Source organism: Schistocerca americana, chromosome 3 (assembly GCF_021461395.2).
Source record: "Schistocerca americana isolate TAMUIC-IGC-003095 chromosome 3, iqSchAmer2.1, whole genome shotgun sequence".
Classification (NCBI taxonomy): domain Eukaryota; kingdom Metazoa; phylum Arthropoda; class Insecta; order Orthoptera; family Acrididae; genus Schistocerca; species Schistocerca americana.
This window is the reverse complement of record NC_060121.1, coordinates 133,274,120-133,294,409: the sequence shown is the minus strand read 5'-3', so window position 1 is coordinate 133,294,409 and position 20,290 is coordinate 133,274,120. Positions and strand designations below refer to the sequence as shown.

The 20,290-nt window shown below is 43.3% G+C and overlaps 1 protein-coding gene across 1 annotated transcript in view; it reads left to right on the top strand.

The window, feature by feature from the left end:
* Positions 1-20,290, top strand: part of LOC124605922 — a 249,938-nt gene that overhangs the window by 114,242 nt on the left and 115,406 nt on the right. The window contains exon 2 of the mRNA XM_047137876.1: positions 2,376-2,460. Within this exon, the coding sequence (XP_046993832.1) occupies positions 2,376-2,460 (85 nt within the window). The remainder of the gene's footprint in view (positions 1-2,375; positions 2,461-20,290) is intronic.

Here is a 20,290-nt window from a genome sequence, read left to right as displayed (position 1 = left end):
AGGAAAGCGAGTGCACTCAGCGTCTGTTATGTGATATATAAATTATAGAGAAATCAATCTTCTTTTTTTTTGCAGTTTTTATTAAGCAAATCCAGATTTCGGCTAGTGCCTAACCATTACCAATGCACTATTTGCTAGTCTCGATACATGTCAGTCCCCTGTTGTTCGGGCGTCACTCACAGATCTTTTAATACTAGCAAATATTGCACAGATAATGGCTAGGTACTAGCCGAAATCTGGATTTGGGTAGTAAAACCTGAAAAAAAAACAACCAGAACGACTGATTGCTGCGCCTGTAATTTATAACCATGTACATATCTTGAAAAAGTTAAGATAAGTGGTGAGCAAATCCCGGCCGCTGTGGCCGAGCGGTTTTAGTCGCTTCAGTCCGGAACCGTGTTGCTAATATGGTCGCAGTTTCGAATGCTGCCTCGGACATAGATCTGTGTGATGTCCTTAGGATTGTTAGGTTTAAGTACGAGGGCAGTTCAATAAGTAATGCAACACTTTTTTTTCTGAAACAGGGGTTGTTTTATTCAGCATTGAAATACACCAGGTTATTCCCCAATCTTTTAGCTACACAACACTATTTTTCAACGTAATCTCCATTCAATGCTACGGCCTTATGCCACCTTGAAATGAGGGCCCGTATGCCTGCACGGTACCATTCCACTGGTCGATGTCGGAGCCAACGTCGTACTGCATCAATAACTTCTTAGTCATCCGCGTAGTGCCTCCCACGGATTGCGTCCTTCATTGGGCCAAACATATGGAAATCCGACGGTGCGAGATCGGGGCTGTAGGGTGCATGTGGAAGAACAGTTCACTGAAGTTTTGTGAGCTCCTCTCGGGTGCGAAGACTTGTGTGAGGTCTTGCGTTGTCATGAAGAAGGAGAAGTTCGTTCAGATTTTTGTGCCTACGAACACGCTGAAGTCGTTTCTTCAATTTCTAAAGAGTAGAACAATACACTTCAGAGTTGATAGTTTAACCATGGGGAAGGACATCGAACAGAATAACCCCTTCAGCGTCCCAGAAGACTGTAACCATGACTTTACCGGCTGAGGGTATGGCTTTAAACTTTTTCTTGGTAGGAGAGTGGGTGTGGCGCCACTCCATTGATTGCCGTTTTGTTTCAGGTTCGAGGTGATGAACCCATGTTTCATCGCCTGTAACAATCTTTGACAAGAAATTGTCACCCTCAGCCACATGACGAGCAAGCAATTCCGCACAGATGGTTCTCCTTTGCTCTTTATGGTGTTCGGTTAGACAACGAGGGACCCAGCGGGAACAAACCTTTGAATATCCCAATTGGTGAACAATTGTGACAGCACTACCAACAGAGATGTCAAGTTGAGCACTGAGTTGTTTGATGGTGATCCGTCGATCATCTCGAACGAGTGTGTTCGCACGCTCCGCCATTGCAGGAGTCACAGCTGTGCACGGCCGGCCCGCACGCGGGAGATCAGACAGTCTTGCTTGACCTTGCGGCGATGATGACACACGCTTTGCCCAACGACTCACCGTGCTTTTGTCCACTGCCAGATCACCGTAGACATTCTGCAAGCGCCTATGAATATCTGAGATGCCCTGGTTTTCCGCCAAAAGAAACTCGATCACTGCCCGTTGTTTGAAAATATTCCACAAGAAATTTCCGGTTGTTTCAACCAAAATTGGCCGAGAAAAAAAATGTGTTGCATTACTTATCTCGTAAGTCTGGGAGACTGATGACCTCAGACAATAAGTCCCATGTTGCTTGGAGCCATTTGGATTTGGTGAGCAAATGAAAGACCAAACAAACAGGCACCTTTCAAGTGTAAATATGGTGCTGATTAGTTCCGTATATGTAGTTATGACCGCCAGATTTTCAGTCTACCTTACCATCTTTAAAAATATGATGCGCATAATAATTAGGACGGTTCTTACTGTCATGCTTTCGTGCGAGTTATTCATACCAATAAAACGAATCCATCGCTTGTTGTCGACCCACGCATTACTTTTGGCCAGAATGGTGAAGTAGCGTGAGTTGGAGCGCTGGATTGCCGTACTCTACTCGCTCTCTACTACACTGTGCAGTCCGGGTTCGATTCCCGGCGGGGTCAGGGATTTTCTCTGCCTCGTGATGGCTGGGTGTTGTGTGCTGTCCTTAGGTTAGTTAGGTTTAAGTAGTTCTAAGTTCTAGGGGACTGATGACCATAGATGTTAAGTCCCATAGTCCTCAGAGGCATTTGAACCATTTTTGAACACTGTGCAGTAAGAAATCAGTACCGGCGCCAGGCACTGCAGCGCACTGCCACCAGTGTTCGCCGGGAGGCTGCGTTTAGCACCGTGATTTTTGGACATGTGAGTTTAAGTGTGCCGTGACGTTCTGTTTCAGACGAACTGGCGTGCAACGTGTGCGACCGCACCTTCTGCAACGCCCGCCAGCTGGCGCACCACCAGGAGAAGAAGCGCCACTTCGCGTGAGTACAGATCAACTGCGCTCCTCTGGCACTGTGCCACGACAGAGCCAATAACTGTGTACTTGGTGCATGTCCGACATTAGCACCCTCACATGCAGCTGCGCCGTTCATTCCGAAATAAACTTAGGTTCGTAAAAAAGCAGAACACCTTGAACGACTAGGGATGGGACGTTCATGTTTACAGGACATGTACATTAGTATATTCTGCAGAAATAATTAGAGTTTCTGTCACCTTGGTTAAGCAAGTTTCCTGTTGGCTAATAGGCACAACGTCCGTCATGGGCCCTGATAACTTGTCCCACGCGTGATGGCTTCGGCGCTTATAAGGCGCAAATGGCGTCCTGTGGTGTGCCGACATATTTCCGAGTGGCGACAAGTCTGGTGAGGTGGCGGGCCAGGGCAAAAGGCTGACATACTGACACCAAGAAGGCATGTGTTCATGCAGCACCATGGGGTCCTGCGTTATCTTGCTGAAAAATGGCGTGTTGGGTGTTGTGCAGAAAGGGTGTGGCTACTGGTCGCAGGATGTCATTGATGTAGGTCACACTGGCCACAGTGCTCTGCGCGCGTATCAACCGTGATTTGTGGTTGTACCCTATAACACCGCGTACCATAAGGCCTTGAGTTGGAACTTTTCGTCTTTGTCGAATGGAGTCACTGTGATGTCGCTCCCCCCTGTCTGCGGCGAACCAAAATGCGGCCATCATTTTCAAACAAACAGAGCCTGGATTCGTCCAAAAACACTATCTGATGCCATTCCTGTCCTCGGCGACGTCGTTCCATGCACTGTTGCCGTCTAGCCTGTTTCTGCACACTCATCAAAGGTAGGAGGAGAAGTGGAGGACGCGCGCGTAACCCAAGTCGTAACAAACGGCGACAGACTGTCAAATCTGATACTGTACGATGCGTTCCACTGTTGCGACAGAGCTGAGGAGGATGCAGATCTGACCTGCAATGCCATTCCCATGAGGTGCCGATTTTCTCTTATCTTGGGGGGGGGGGGGGGGGAGACTGATGTGGGTGGTACAATGGTACATCCTGACCTATTTTGTCGTGTTCTATGGGCTTCCGTGAACCATTCTGCCGACACTTGTTGCACCGCCGAAACAATTTGCCCCACACTAGCAGCAATTTTGTAGATGGAAGCATCACATTGTATCATGCGCCCTCTTTGAAACTCACTGATTTGACGGTACGGTTCGCACAGACGTCTGCAAGGTATCCTGCGCGTCTGCACAAGTCACACTGTTCCCTTACCTTCGGTTTTTAGCGACAACGAGAGGGGCAGGCACATTTTACCAGTACGTGGTGGTGCGCCGAGGTATCAGTGTTGACGTCGAACCCACGGGCCCATGTGCCTCAGGTGCTAATCATTTCTCCAGAGTATACTAATGTACATGTCCTGTTATCGTGAACATCCTATCTCTAGTTGTTCGAGGTGTTCTTTTTTTTCTGAAGACGACTGTGGGTGACAATATCACGTTGTCATGGTGAGCGTTGTGTACAAGTGTCTGATTCTGGTATTTTGGGGTCCGCAAGGGATTAGCCGAGCGGTCTAAGGCGCTGCAGTCATGGACTGTGCGGCTGGTCCCGGCGGAGGTTCGAGTTCTCCCTCGGGAATGGGTCTATGTTCTTAGGATAATTTAGGTTAAGTACTGTGTAAGCTTAGGGACTGATGACGTTAGCAGTTAAGTGCCATAAGATTTCACATACATTTGAAGATTTTTTGCTATTTGGTCGTTCCACATGCAGTGATAATCATATAAAGTTAAATTACTTACAGCTAAAGAAGTTTCTTTCACCTAAGGGATCTTACCTGAGCTTCAGACTCTTGTTGCCTCTCTACAGTCAAGAGCGCGGCAGCAGTATCTTAATATGATTTGGGTTTTAGGGGAAAGATTGGTACCGCCTACAGGAAAATTAAAGAGATCCTCGGAGAAAAGGGAGGTAGATGACGTAGATGAGACACGATAATGCGAGAAGAAACAAGACCCTAGGAGCAGACGACGTTCCGTCAGGACTACTGATAGCCTTGAGAGAGCCAGCCATAACAAAACTCTTCCGTCAGGTGTGCAACATGTGTGAGACAGGTGATTTCAGGAAGAATATCGATGAAAAGAACAATCCATTAGAACTACTGATAGCCTTGGGAGAGCCAGCGCTGACAAAACTCTACCATCAGGTGAGCAAGATGTATGACACAGGCGAAATACCCTCAGACTTCAAGAAGAATATAGTAATTCCAATCCCAACAGACGAATGGAAAAACCGGTAAAGCCGACCTCGGGGAAGATTTGTTAGGATTCCGTAGAAACGATGGAACACGTGAGGCCATACTGACCCTACGACCTATCTTAGAACATAGATTAAGGAAGGGCAAACATACTTTTGTAACATTTGTAGACTTAGAAAAAGCTTTTGACAATGTTTACTGGAATACTCTCTTTCAAATTCTGAAGGTTGCAGGGGTAAAACACAGGGAGCGAAAGGTTATTTACAATTTGTACAGAAACCAGATGGCAGTTATAAGAGTTGAGGGGATTGAAAAGGAAGCAGTGGTTGGGAAGGGAGTGAGACAGGGTTGTATCCTAACCCTGATGAGGGATCACCAGTTTAGTATTGGAGGGCAGAGTGGAGGGTAAAAATCGCAGAGGGATACCAAGAGATGAATACACTAAGCAGATTCAGAAGGATGTAGGTTGCAGTAGGTACTGGGAGATGAAGAAGCTTGCACAGGATAGAGTAGCTTGGAGAGCTGCATCAAACCAGTCTCTGGACTGAAGGACACAACAACAACAACATCGATGAAAACCTCGTGACCCCATTTGTCTTTGAAAACCTCGTAGTTTCAGTGGTCATAAATTCCATTACCAAAGAGACATTTAATAGTGCATGGATTTTTATAATCTGTCAATAACTAGGCTTCTAGTATATGGTTACACTTGTAGCAAATTTGTCTGTATCCGTTTATATTATTTTTAAGAAGCTGTTTTTGTTTCTCCCGTAAAATTCAACAAAGAGGACTTGTGAGGTTTTCATTGCCTATCATAGATATAAAAACTCAAATCCGAAAGAAAGGAGGTGCTTACAGGTGTTAATGTTACCGAACTATCTGTTTAATAAGTCATGCTTGCAAAATACTGAGACGAATTCCTTGTACAAGAATGGAAAAGCTGGTAGAAGCCGATCTCGGGAAAGATCAGTTTGGATTCCGCAGAAATTTAGGAACATGTAAGATAATACTGATCCTACGTCTGCTTTTCGAAGATAGGTTAAGGAAAGGCAAACCTACGTTTATGGCATTTGTAGACTTAGAGAAAGCTTGTGACAATGTTGACTGAAATTCTGAAGATAGCAGGGGTAAAATACAGGGAGCGAAAAGCTATTTGCAACTTGTACAAAAGCCAAAAGAGTCGAGGGGCATGAAAAGGAACCACTGGTTGAGAAGGGATGAAACAGAGTGGTAGCCAATCCCCCATGTTGCTCAATCTGTAGAGTAAGCAAGCAGTAAAGAAAACCATAGAAAAATTTGCAGTAGAAATTAAAGTCCGGGGAGAGGAAATAAAAAGTTTGAGGTCTGCCGATGACATTGTAAATCTGTCAGAGACAGCAAAGGACTTGTAACAGTAGTTGAACGGAATGAAGAGGGTCTTGAAAGCGGGATATAAGATAAACTTCAACAAAAGCAAAACAAGGATAATGGAATGTAGTCGAATTAAATCTACTGTGCTGAAGGAATTAGATTAGTAAACGAGACACTTAAAGTAGTAGATGAGGTTTGCTATTTGGGCAGCAAAATAACTGATTACGGCCGAAGTGGAGATGATGTAAATGTATACTGTAAATGGGCAGAAAAGTGTTTCAGAAGATGAGAAGTTTGTTAATATCGAATATAGGATTAAGTCCGCCCTGGTTAGCTGAGTGGGTCTGCAGCTTGTGGTCCTGCGGTAGCGTTCTCGCTTCCCGCGCTCGGGTTCCCGGGTTCGATTCCCGGCGGGGTCAGGGATTTTCTCTACCTCGTGATGACTGGGTGTTCCGTGATGTCCTTAGGTTAGATAGGTTTAAGTAGTTCTAGGGGACTGATGACCATAGATGTTAAGTCCCATAGTGCTCAGAGCCATTTGAACCATTTTTTTTTAGCTGAGTGGTTACATGCTTGCCTACCACGCAGCTTGCCCGGGTTGGAGATTTTTTCCGCTCGTAGACTGCGTGTTGTGTTGTCCTCATCATCATCGACGTGCAAATCGTCCAGTGTGGCGTCACTCGAAATAAGACTTACACCCGGCTGCCGAACTTCCCCAGACGGGGCCTCCCGGCCAACAATGCCACACGATTATTCTTTTCATGGATTTAAATGTCAAAAAGACTTTTCTGAATGTATTTGTATGGAGTGCTGCCACGTATGAAAGTGAAACATGGACTATATAATTTAGACTATAAGAGAATAGAAGCTTTTGAAATATGGTGTTGCAGATGAACACTGAACATTAGTTGGGTAGATCACGTAACTAATCGGCAGGTACTGTACGGAATTGGGGAGAATAGAAACTTGGCTCACAGCCTTACTAGAAGAAGGGACCGGTCGACAGGTCACATTGTGAGACATCAAGGGATCAACACTTTAGTGCTGGAGGGAAGGGTAAGAGGATAAGAACGTAGAAGGAGATCAAAAGATGAATACAGCAACAGATTCAGAAGGATGTACGTTGCAGTAGTTATTCGGAGGCTTGGACAATACAGAGTAGCAGTCTTCGGACAGAAAGCGACAACAGCAACATTGGGTTTACAAATATGTGGCAGATAATGGATGTGAGACATAAATATGAAACCTGCGAATACTGATCAAGGCAAATACTTCTGTCAATCATGTAAGTAGTGTTCAGTTTACGTGGAAAGGTACCCTATTCACAGGACAATGTGAACGCTAACTGCTCCATAAGGGTGCGTTCTCGAGTATATAAGCCTTTATGTTCTCCAAATGACCTTTATATTTTTCTCGCTTTACGAACTTCCAAATTGCTGGAGAAATTACAGACCGGCAACCTGTGTTATTCAGTAAAACGGGAAAACAACCAAAGTTGCAAATTTCAGTTTCTATTTACTTGATAACTGGTTTTAGGTCGGACCACATTTCAAGTCATCCCTCAAGAGAGAAAACTAAAATTACAATCATCTACAATACAACTATTTGCAAATTATTAAGCACATACAAAAAAAGGAGAGAACGTTTCGCCTCAAGATATAAGTACCAGATAATCAAACTGATATTTCCCAGAATATAAGAGGCATATTTAGATAACAAGCATACACGCATAACAGAGTGCAAATGAACAGTTACAGTGCATACAGATAACTGGCAGTCCACTCTTCCCACTGCCGTAAGGAACCCGCAGGGAGGAGACGCCCTATCAGGATATAGGAAATATCTTTTTATTTATTACAGTATTCTCAAAACATCAAAAATACAACAATTAATACAATAAAAGTTCAAATCAACAATAAAATTAATACTCTTAAAATTTTACCAAAAATAGTTAAATACGTAACATCACGCCGCGATGATACGTAAGAATCATTAAAGAGAACTAGAACATTAGTATTAAAAGAAAACAAATAACAGGACATTAAAAGACTTCATCACTTCCAACCCTTTACAGCCATAAAAACATTACCATAACCTTACAGAATTATATGAAAATGAAACAATTTTTGACATTTCCCATGTCATGTACGTATATGTTGTTATCTTGACATGGTCCTCGTATTTTTGTGAATACCATTTTCACTATCTGGTACGTATATATTGAAATGATACGCTCTGTATTTTTTTACGTGCGCTTAATAATTTGGTAACAGCTGTACTGTACAAGACTAAGTTTGGTTTTCTGTCTTGTGGGATTATCTGAAAATGAGTTCCTACCCGAAACTAGTGATCATGTAAATGAACTTTGGCTGTTTTTCTGTTTTAGTGGGTTCTCATTTTCCCCAAATGCTTTTCATTGCATTGTATTTTACCCTTTCCTTATATTTCCTCTCTTTTGTCACTAATATTTTGGCGTAGATGATTCTATGTCAATGTTGATAACGACTGCCACCATGAATACGTTTTGTTGTTGGTGTGCGTGGTGACTGAGATATCTCACATGTTTTGGAAAAGCTTTAGTAAGTTGTTTTTGCATTACTTCTTCCCATCTGTCACCTGTGCCTTTTTGGTAAACTTCTGTGTGTAAGTCTGTGCTGAATGTATGTTTTTTATAATACTGTGCTCGTGTCATAATGGAGACTTTTAAATGTTGGGAGAAGGTAAACTTGTTGGCTATTCCTCTTCCACAGCAGCAGAGTGAAACATAGCTCAGCTTCCCAACCGACTTATCCACCACCATCAACCGTGTCGCGCTCAATAAGAAAAATCGTTCAAATGGATCTAAGCACTATGGGAGTTAACATCTGAGGTCATCAGTCCCCTAGACTTAGAACTACTTAAACCTAACTAACCTAAGGACATCACACACATCCAGGATTCGAACCTGCGACCGTAGCAGCAGTACTGTGCCGGACTGAGGGGCCTAGAACCGTTCGGCCATGCGGCCGGCTGCTCAATAAGACACCGCAGGAAACCATCGGATTTAAATCTGAAAACAGTCTGGTAAACAGAAACTGTGTACCACCACCAGCATTCTTTCCTGAAGTTCCTTCCAGCATATGGACTCGTACTCCCTATCTTACTTTCCGGCCTTATGTCATTAGCCTGTCTTCGCAGCCTCAGCTGTAGAGAGAACTACAATAGTAACTGTAATAATAATCTTTTATAATAAATAAATGTAACGCACCAGCATCCACATCTGGCTGCCTGTGAGTGAAAGTTCCTCTGCGTTTTCTGTTATGCGAAGGGAGTTTTATTGGGACAGATTTAGATACTCTGGTTGTTAGGAGGTTGAGAAGCAGAGAAGCCGCCGCTGTGTCGTTCACTCCTTCTGTATTTAAATGTTGGCTTCGCGCATTTCATTCAGCAACATGTTGAAATTTTCAGCGTCTGTTCAGAAACGTTTGGCAAAAATTCAGGATTGCTTTCAGAAGTTCTTGAGTGTTTTGCTAATTCCTGCACGGTTCTCGCACCTCTGGAATCAGGAATCTAATGTCCTGTTAAAAAGAAGTTAAAGAGTAGAATGTTACGAACTTTCTTTGTCAACGAGTTTATAAGACGAAGTTGAAAACTGAAATCGAACTTACTAGTGAAGACTTTCAGTGATCAGTGCCTGAACGTAAATGGATATTTATCCTACAGCGAGAGAAAGCATAGGTTTGGAGAAGTCGGCACAGAACAAATAAAAGAAAAACTTCAGTAGTGGTAGATAATGAAAGAAATAAAATAGTAGCCGTTTCTCCCTTCCCTTATGATATAAAAGCTAGATGACCCGTTGAGAGGGGTCAGTGGCAAGTAATCATATTTGTGAAATAAAATACACGTACGTCCGAAAGCTGGCTAATGATTCAGATACATTCTTTGGACAATGAGGAGAACAAGAGCTTAGGTAATGGGGAGGTGAAGTTTCCAAACTTTTGGTCTCAGAAAATATAATGTAAAGCGCTTCCTACCAGTATAGGGAAAACAGTACATCAAGAACTTGGCAAGTACCTGGCAGAGTTCCATAGAGGTAGATCGTACTCTGAACTTATCTTCGGCGTTACGAAGACCTTATAGTGCTAGATGATAGGAGTAAGGAACTATATACACGTTTTCTTAAATTCCACGCCTGATTTTAATGGAACTCTTCACACTAGTTTATTCTGTGTCTCTTGGTCTCTACAACCTATCATACATCCATTAAGACCTTTGGTTTGTTTGTTAGCTGGTGATAGTATAATAAGCGGCAAAACGGTTTATAATAAGAAAAAATTTACGGAACAAAATTTAATGTGTTCGATTTCCCCATTAAGTAAGAAATAGTTCTATCAATGGTGGGTAAGTACGCTTGCCCTTGTGAAAAATATTGCATCAGTGAGGATGCAAGGGAATCAAACGAAATATATCACACGTATTAAAATATTGATAACAAACAATTGCAATAAGGAAACAGTGCTCGATCTCTGACTCTGAGAGTCCTATATGGCTTGGAAACCCTAGTGTGCTAAATGCTGCTGTTGGTGATCTCATGTATCCGCCATTTGTTTCTGGAGAATCTCCTCCTACGGCATGATTACGGTTTTCCATGATCATCGCGCCACGCAAACGTGTAACTAGGTACCAGTGATTTCTGTCGTTGCTCGAAGAAGGCTTGCCTCTTGCTCACATGTGGTCAGGTTTTGTTGAGCTGAAAGGTGACCTTTGGAGATGCCTGAAAGAGGTACTGTTCCTCGCGCTCTAACGCTTTCTTGATACACTTCACACTCTTTAGAGTGACTACAATTAGCAGTGTAATGATGTGGATACAACACAATTTACTTCCATAGTTCTCACAATACAAGAAACTGATGAGGAGAGCACGATACATTCCGTAACCCGATTTTTCGAAACTTCGCTCAGTGGAAGAAGAGCCAAAATAAGCGAACATGTGTCTAAGTTTATCCGTAGAAACTCTTCTGAGAAAACAAGCGCCAAAGTTTACGACGTACGTATGTAGATGCCTTTAATCGTAGGATAAGCCCAGATCAGCTGGTGTCGTAAAGGTTACGTTCGTGGTCCTCTCAGTTCTGCGTCTAGTGTTCGAAACACGATCATTGTTTTTGTTTATTTTTTCTTATTTTTTCGTTTATCTACGCATGTCCGTAGTAGATTACTACAACAATGTTTCCTGTAAATTAGGAGATACAACGGCGTTATATTAATCATAAAATTACAACTGGGTTTCACAATAAATGTCATACCTTTATTATGGAGTACATATGCACATGGTTTTTTCAGGGGTTGCATCTTTCTAAATTTCCGTATTGGCACAGATCTTATATTTTAGTCTTATGTTTATTCTTCAGGAACAGTTAGTGCGTTCCCTAGGATGATACCGATCGTAGAAATATTCTAAACATAGTAATTCCGAGCACGACAAACATCATGCAAGACCAGTTTAGCCACAGTGATATTTCTTCGTATAAGTCTCATTCGGGAAAGAAGCGTCCTTAACGTTGCTGGAGACTTCACGCGTTAACAATTTCTCGTCAAACCACGCATAACGGATTACTTTTCGGAAAACTGGCACTTTCAGTTGATTATGAGTCAATATACACTACAGGAATTTTACCGAAAACAATTTCAAATATTTTTCACAATTGTTTATTATTTTTCTATGGTTTATTCATCACACATTCAATTAGCAGACGAATAAGGACAACGTAATTTCAATATACAGAGGAAAACTATCATACAGTAATCTTCTACGGACATGGATAGATAACTGGAAAAAAAAATAATCATCGGGTTTCGAACACGAAGAGCAAAACTGAGCAACTGTGACGGTAGCCACGTTGCCACTACTTCGAGTGAATTGTTTCCTGACTAAAATGCACATAAAGTACCAAGAAAACTTTGAGTGTCGTTTTCTCAGAACGGTCAGACGTCTGCGGATAAGCCGAGACGCATGTACGCTTATTCTGACTACTCTTCTATTGTGCGGAGTTTCTGGGAAATCAGGTTATAGCATTTGTCGTGTTCTCATGAGTTTCAAGACCGAAATGGTAATCAAGTGCAGTCCAAACGCCACGTGCACAGAGTAACACGAAAAACACTTATAACCCAAGTCCGGCGCAACATCTGTTGTCTTACAGGCGACAGGAAGTAGACGCACACACACACACACACACACACATACACACACGCATACTGTCGTTATGATGGTGTCTCTTTCTCTTATACACCCCAAGAAACCAGAGGGACAAGCCTTGTGAATAACGCCGCGGCCTGAGGAATATGTGTTGGTTGCAGCACCGCGTCTGTGGGAAGCTGCCTACTTAAATGTCGACGGCGGTTGAGAAAGGCAGATCATCTTTCCCTCGCTGGCGACCGTTTCGCTGTGGGTTGCAACATGTACACTCGCATCTTGTGCCGATGGAACTGCAAACGATCACATTTTGCATTTATCCACTAGGTTGTCGATCAACGGAAGTACCGATATTACAGACACTACAATAAGGACCGACACGAATAATGCAGACTCGGTGGGACAGGGTGAAGTAGGACTCGTTCGATATCACTACAATCCACTCAGCAAGCGAAAAACTGCGTCTCCAGGTCCATTATAGTCTCTGGCGTTTGTAATTTGTGGGGAACTGCAAAATGGAAATTTGTGGTAAGGTCTCTTGGGACCAAACCGCTGAGGTCATCGATCCCTAAACCTACACACTATTTAATCTAACTTAAATCAACCTACGCTAAGGACGACACACACGCCTTTGCCCGAGGGAGGACTCTAACCTCCGACGGGGGGAGACACGCGGACCGTGACAAGATGCCTAAGACCGCACGGCTACCCGGTGCGGCAACTTGTGGGGAATAGAATCCGATACTATGTAATGCCACGCCAAACTGATTTGGGAGAAGATTATATTTAACTTAGTTTGGTCCTTTTTTATATTGTAAAAACGTTGAAATTTTCGACGAGTGCAGCACGATGTTGTGCGCGTCATATTAAATCCTACAAAATATGTTTGCTTTTCAATTTTTTTATTATTTTGAAACGATATGTTTAACATGCATTAGCAGTCTTTCGTACGAAATTAAGTGTGTAGAATAACTACCACTGTTACGAAAATATTGGATATTTAGCATTATTAAATCCACTGTAAAAGATGAAAAAGCATTACGAATACAAATTTAAATGGAAGATTTTAAAAAGTTAAACGAAGAGCCTGTTAAGGACAGAACACACCTACTTTCACTTGTATAATGGAATGGAAACTCGGACAAGTTACACATGAAACTTGTAGCTTTCGCAATTAACAGCTTTACCAACGACTGTGCGAAAGCATGGAAACGCCCTTAGGCGTGGGTGTATGGTATATTATAATACAAACCTGTTTTTCACGGCAAATGGCCGTGACAGAACGAGGAAGCTTTAGAACTGCCTCACGCGTTCTATGCGCTGCACTGTATGGTAACAGCGCTATTGCATTAACCTTTCTATAACCAGCAGCTGCGTTCGAAGTTTTGAGAAACTGTCACGTCACGCTCCAGCTCAGATGTGGAGTTTCACCTCACGAAATCTCACCTCACTTACCAACGAGCTGTCATTATAAAGATCACCTCGTGTTGGTTGCTGGATAGTGACTAAGCAATATTTTGACAAACTTATCCATTCTTCGATCAGAAAGTTCGAAAATTTTAGGCCCTTCCCACACTACCTAAAAATCGCATTGTCAGTCGTCCTGATGGTCTTCTTCGTTCTGGGGATTCTTCTGTCACGATCTTGATGAATGTCTTTCGTTCTGATTCTGTTGCATGAACAATACACATTGTTAAAATATCAGCTTCTTTAAATGTCTCATATAGCTCTGCACATCGAAGAAGCAATGATGGAAATAAAAGAAAGGTTCCGGAGTGGAAATAAAATTCAAGAAGAAAGGGTATCAATGATGCGATTCGCTGATGACATTGTTGTCCTGACTGAAAGTGAAGAAGAATTACATGATGCGCTGAACGGAGTGAACAATCTAATGAGTACGGAATATGGATTGAGAGTAAATTGAATAAGGGGAAAGTAATGAGTAGTAGTAGAAATGAGAAAAGCAAGAAACTTCAACATCAGGATTGATGGTCAAGAAGTATTTGAAGTTAAGGAATTCTGCTACCTAGGCACCAAAATAACCAATGAAGGACGGAGCAAGGAGGAGATCAAAAGTAGGCTAGCACTGGCAGAAAGGGCATTTCTGGCCAAGGAAAATCTACTAATATCAAACATAGGTTTTAATTTGAGGAACAAATTTGTGAGAATGTACGTTCGAGCATCGCATTGTATGGTAGTGAAACATAGACTGTGGGAAAACCGGAACAGAAGACAATTGAAGCATTTGAGATGTGGTTCTACAGAGGAGTGTTCTGTGCGGAGTCGGAGAGGAAAGGAGTATGTGGAAAACACTGATAAGGAGGAGGATGATAGGACATCTGTCAAAACATCAGGGAATGACTTCCATGGTACTAGAGGGAGCTGTAGAGGGCAAAAACTGTAGAGGAAGACAGAGATTGGAATACCTCCAGCAAATAAGAGGGGATGTAGGCTGCAAGTGCTACTCTGATATGAAGAGGTTGGCACAGGAGAGGAATTCGTGGCAGGTCGCATCAAACATCAAACCAGTCAGAAGACTGAAGAGAAGAAAAAAAGTTCTGCGTTCTTTTAGGATTCGCCACGATCCACTACGGAGGCTTTTACTGATTTAAAAATGTTGAATAGTATATGGCTGCTATAAATGATGCATTCGTTTTCAAAGTTCTACATTTTCCAAAGCGTTGCATGTACAAAAATGAATATAACCGTAAACACCCTGAGTTTTCAGTGTACACACGTACAGGCGATAAGAGGGCAGTATCTTAACAAATTGACGACAAAGGAAGGAAAGAGCTTTTTGTATCGGATTATGCGAGGTCTTTAAAATTGCTACACCAAGATGAAATATAGATGGTAACGGGTATTCATTGGACAAATATATTATGCTAGAGCTGACATGTGATTACATTTTCACGCAGTTTGGGTGCATAGATCCTGAGAAATCAGTACCCAGAACAACCACCTCTGGCCGTAATAACGGCCTTGATACGCCTGGGCATTGAGTCAAACAGAGCTTGGATGGCGTGTACAGGTACAGCTGCCCACGCAGCTTCAACCTGATACTACAGTTCATCAAGATCTGGAGAATGTGCTGGCCAGGGCAGCAGTCGAACATTTTCTGTATCCAGAAAGGCCCGTACAAGACCTGCAACATGCGGTCGTGCATTATCCTGCTGAAATGTAGGGTTTCGCAGGGATCGAATGAAGGGAAGAGCCACGGGTCGTAACACATCTGAAACGTAACGTACACTGTTCAAAGTGCCGTCAATGCGGACAAGAGGTGACCGAGACATGTAACCAATGGCACCCCATACCATCACGCAGGGTGATACGCCAGTATGGCGATGACGAATACACCCTTCCAATTTGTGTTCACCGCGATGTCGCCAAACACGGATGCGACCATCATGGTGCTGTAAACAGAACCTGGATTCATCCGAAGAAATGACGTTTTGCCATTCGTGCACCCAGATTCGTCGTTGAGTACACCATCGCAGGCGCTCCTGTCTGTCATGCAGCGTCAAGGATAGCTGCAGCCATGGTCTCCGAGCTGATAGGTCATGCTGCTGCAAACGTCGTCGAGCTGTTTGTGCAGATGGTTGTTGTCTTGCAAACGTCCCCATCTGTTGACTCAGGGATCGAGACGTGGCTGCACAATCCGTTACAGCGATGCGGATAAGATCCCTGTCATCTCTACTGCTAGTGATACGAGGCCGATGGAATCCAGCACGGCGTTCCGTATTACCCTCCTGAACCCACCGATTCCATATCCTGCTACCAGTCATTGGATCTAGACCAACGCGAGCAGCAATGTCGCGATACGATAAACCGCAATTGCGATAGGCTACAATCCGACCTTTATCAAAGTCGGAAACGTGATGGGACGCATTTCTCCTCCTTACAAGAGGCATCACAACGTTTCACCAGGCAACGCCGGTCAACTGGTGTTCGTGTATGAGTAATCGGTTGGAAAGTTGTCAGCACGTTGTAAGTGTCGCCACCGGCGCCAACCTTGTGTGAAAGCTCTGAAAAGCTAATAATTTGCATATCACACAATCTTCTTCCTGTCGGTTAAATTTCGCTGTAGCGCGTCATCTTCGTGGTGTAGCAATTTTAATGGCCAGTAGTGTATATCTGTTACAACAGTGCAGCAATGTAAACTGTACAGTTCTCAAGCATCGACTGCACACCGAACAGCGCAGCGCCGCGAAGCGGCATCGAGAAGGCGGTGACCCGCCCGTTAATGGAAAGTGCAGGCAGCACCACACCTCCGGGAAGACAGAATTCAGCGCCCCCTGTCAGCGCTGACTTAGCCAGCCGCCCAGCACTGGTCAGCGAGTCGCAGTCTTCGAGAGCATCAGTAGTGAATAGTAGGAAGACGTTAATTGGCCTACGATCTGCGAATAGTAACATACTGTCAATGTACATGTATGTACGAGGCACAGGAAGAACACGAATCAAGAGAAGTCTATTTTCTTTTTTGAAATAAAGAGTTCAATTAATCTTCATGTGATAGTTAACAGATCATAAGAGGTTCCTGCTACTGGCCATCGTAACTTCTTTCCTTCCTTGTTTGTACCGGTTCTCATTCCCAGAGGGGCCGATATAACATAAACAAATCATTGTGCCATGGGATCGACAGTTTAAAGCACACTGGTTGTTTCTGTGGAGTTTCGATGAAGTGTGACAGATACAACAGTGGAGATGGTGGAGGGAAGTCTGGAGCGCAGCCCGAAATAAATAAACGGTCCGCAGAAGCCGCGAACTTCCAATATTGCAACAAACTGTGTAGAAGATTTTGCGACGGTGGTTACATTTAAACAGTGCTGTCTGCAGCCCATGCAACAATTAAAATCGGAAGATTAAGGTCTGTTGTGTACATAGCTCGGCATAGTCAGCGCGTACACACCTTTCCCACTAGAGCGCGCCCCGCTAAGCACAACAGCGCAGGCGCAGTGCTCGTCCGTCTCCGCACTACGAGATGGCGCTGCCATAGAGACGGACGAAATTCTGCTTCCGCCGACCCGCGTATTAATATGTAACGCAGCCAATAAGATTGCTGCTAACGTAGAACCTTTTCTCCTCGCGGATCACACTCGCGCAGTGATACATGAACGCGCGAGGTACTATAACAAGTGTACAGACCTCCGATTAGTCAGTCTGCACCAGTCTGCATTTGTCTGTACCAGTCTATAGTTAAGTTTCAGTACATAGCCATGAAGATAAATGTATAGACACTTTTGTCAAGTATTAGAGACATGTGTGAGGATAAGATTAACGTACCAATACCAAAGGAACTTAGATTGTCAATTGTAAAAAGCATCCAGAACCAAGCTGTAATATTTATGCTTATTATTTTAATAAATGTGTGTGAAAATTAATCAAGTTCTGTTTAAAGTTGGTCACCGTTAATCTGCTACTCTGAGCGTGCAAGTGGCATTTCTATCGTCTGACCTAATGGCAGAAGATAAACACGCCACGATAACACCATGAAACATATTGCTGACACTCGCCTACTTCGTTAGAGCGACAAGTCCAATTATCTGATGGTGTGTGTACTGAAGGTCTTACAGTACGCACACCACAAGGTCGGTACCTGAAGTTTTGCATCACAATGCACGAAGAGCTTGAGTAAGGAAATTTCAGCTCTAGCTTCATATTCAAAGGCAAAGCAACCTTCCATTTGTCCGGAAAGATCAATCGCCGAACTGTATGAGTGTGGGACACTGAACGTCCTCATGAAGCTGTGGCGCCTGAATGAAATTCGCTAAGGTTAACGTTTTCAGTGCGATGTCACAAACGGAAACTCTACAGGCCATATTCCTTCTGTGAGAAGACTGTCAGGTACCTCTTACATTGATATGTTGAAGTTCTGGTTATTTCCACAGCTGAATGCCGACTGCCGACTGCGAGAAGTGTAGTGTTGAAAGTGATATGGCTCTGTTCCCTTTGCCCCACAGGTCATCTGACCTAAGGCTTTGTTACTATTTCCTTTGGGGATACATTAAGGAACGTGTGTACATACTCCCACAGCCAGGAATACCGGAACAGCTCAGAGAACGCTTCAATTCCGATGTGACGACCATTGACAAGACGCCGCTACGTGAGTTATGGAACGGACTTGAATACCGCTTTGACGTGTGTCGCGTGTCCAGACACACACTCATAGAATATGTGAGGAGTGCAAAATACAAACCTGGAGGACTCACAGTTCTCATCGTATTCAATTATTTTCGTGTATGTCATACGTTGGAAAATATAGTGATCTTCATAGTTTTAACCAAGTGTCTGTGTCAGATCGTTTAACATTAGCTTCCTGTTACAAACATTATCAACGAAATTGTGACTGAATGGAAAACAGCTATTTTCTATGGATGTCGGGCCATAAAAGATGAATGTGGGATTTAAACTACTTCATTTGCTATTATTCCGAGATGCAGTAATGTCTCGATTACCCGACCTAAACCGGCAACGATAAGGTCAGATAACATGGAAAATAATACAAAAAAATACAAAAATGAAAAGCCACTGGCCCAACGCTGTATTATGTGCGTCTTTGTATTATCTTGACAAAAAAACCAGAGTAGTAGATAACTCATGACACGTCCCAAGACATGCAAAAAAGCGTCTAAGAAGATGTGTAACTGCCGGGCTGTTAACGTAATTCTGGCTACTGCGAGGCCGTACGGACGGACTATAAGCGGAAGGAGACAATAGGAAATAATATTGGAGCCGAAAAGTGCAGTTATATTGCAAATGGATGTGTCTTGGTAACATATTTACGATAAAGCAGGTTTTAAAAGAGAGGAAAACACAGAATGGAGGTATCAATCTAACTTTTATTGGTGCAGAGATAAAGGAGAGATATTTATGGTAAAGCAGGTTTTAAAAGAGAAGAAAACACAGAATGGAGGTATCCATCTAACTTTTATTGGTGCAGAGACATCTTATGTCTATTTCCCTACCATAATTTGAGGTAAGTTTTAAATGTGTGCCTAGTAAAAATATGCATTTATTTATTTATTGTTCAGCATATTCAGTCTTTACAATGTATACCGTCTTAAGCTAACAAATATAATTTCGTGTACGAGGTGTGGCAAGGTAGAATCCGGACCGGTTGTTGTGTGCATTTCCGGCTTCATCGATGACAAAGCGAAGAGTGGCGGAATAACCTTGCGACTTTCCCAAATACACGTACAAAATTTCCATCCGCTGTGGTGGTTGAAATGGTTCAAAGGGCTCTAAGCACTATGGTACTTAACGTCTGAGGTCATCAGTCCCCTAGACTTAGAACTACGTAAACCTAACTAACCTAAGGAAATCACACACATCCACGCACGAGGCAGGATTCGAACCTGCAACCTTAGCAGCAGCGGGATTCCGGACTGAGGCGCCTGGAACCGCTCGGCCACGCTGTGGTGGTAAGTCTAGCTGTGAGACTTCGCAGAAACGGGTCGTTCGTCTGAGCTCCGTCGGGACTATGTTACGATCTTAAGTGGAACAACATGTTAACTTCCAAGTTCTCACCAAACTTGGAAAATCCACCACAGAAACTTACGATTTAGTACAACAAGTTTATGGTGACCAGTGTCTATCTCGTACGCGACTTTTCGAGTGAGTTAAGGGGTTCAAGGACGATAGGGAAGACGCTGAAGACGATCCGAAATCGCGCCGTCATTCTAGTTCGGAAACAAGAGAATGTTGAGTAAGGCAGTAGCATTGTTCGAGAAGACCGCCGCCTGAGCAATTTCAGAACGTGCCTGCATCAATAAGGAAACCGTTTGACACATTTTGTACGATGATCTGGGCATGACAAAGGTTAGTGCTAAAGTGGTGTCAAGAATTCTCGCAAACGAACCAAAGTAACATCGAGTGAACAGCTGTGCTGTGCTGACGGGAGGAGGGTGATGTGAGGAGATCTTTGGCAATATGGGGATGCTTGTCAAAGAGCATATTCGAGGAACATAAGGTAACAAGGATATCCGGAGAGAACGATAGAGGAGTTCGCAAATTATTACCTGAAGAAACTCACATAGCTACTAAGTCTTGTCATTACGACTCCGTTGTATTCTACTGGG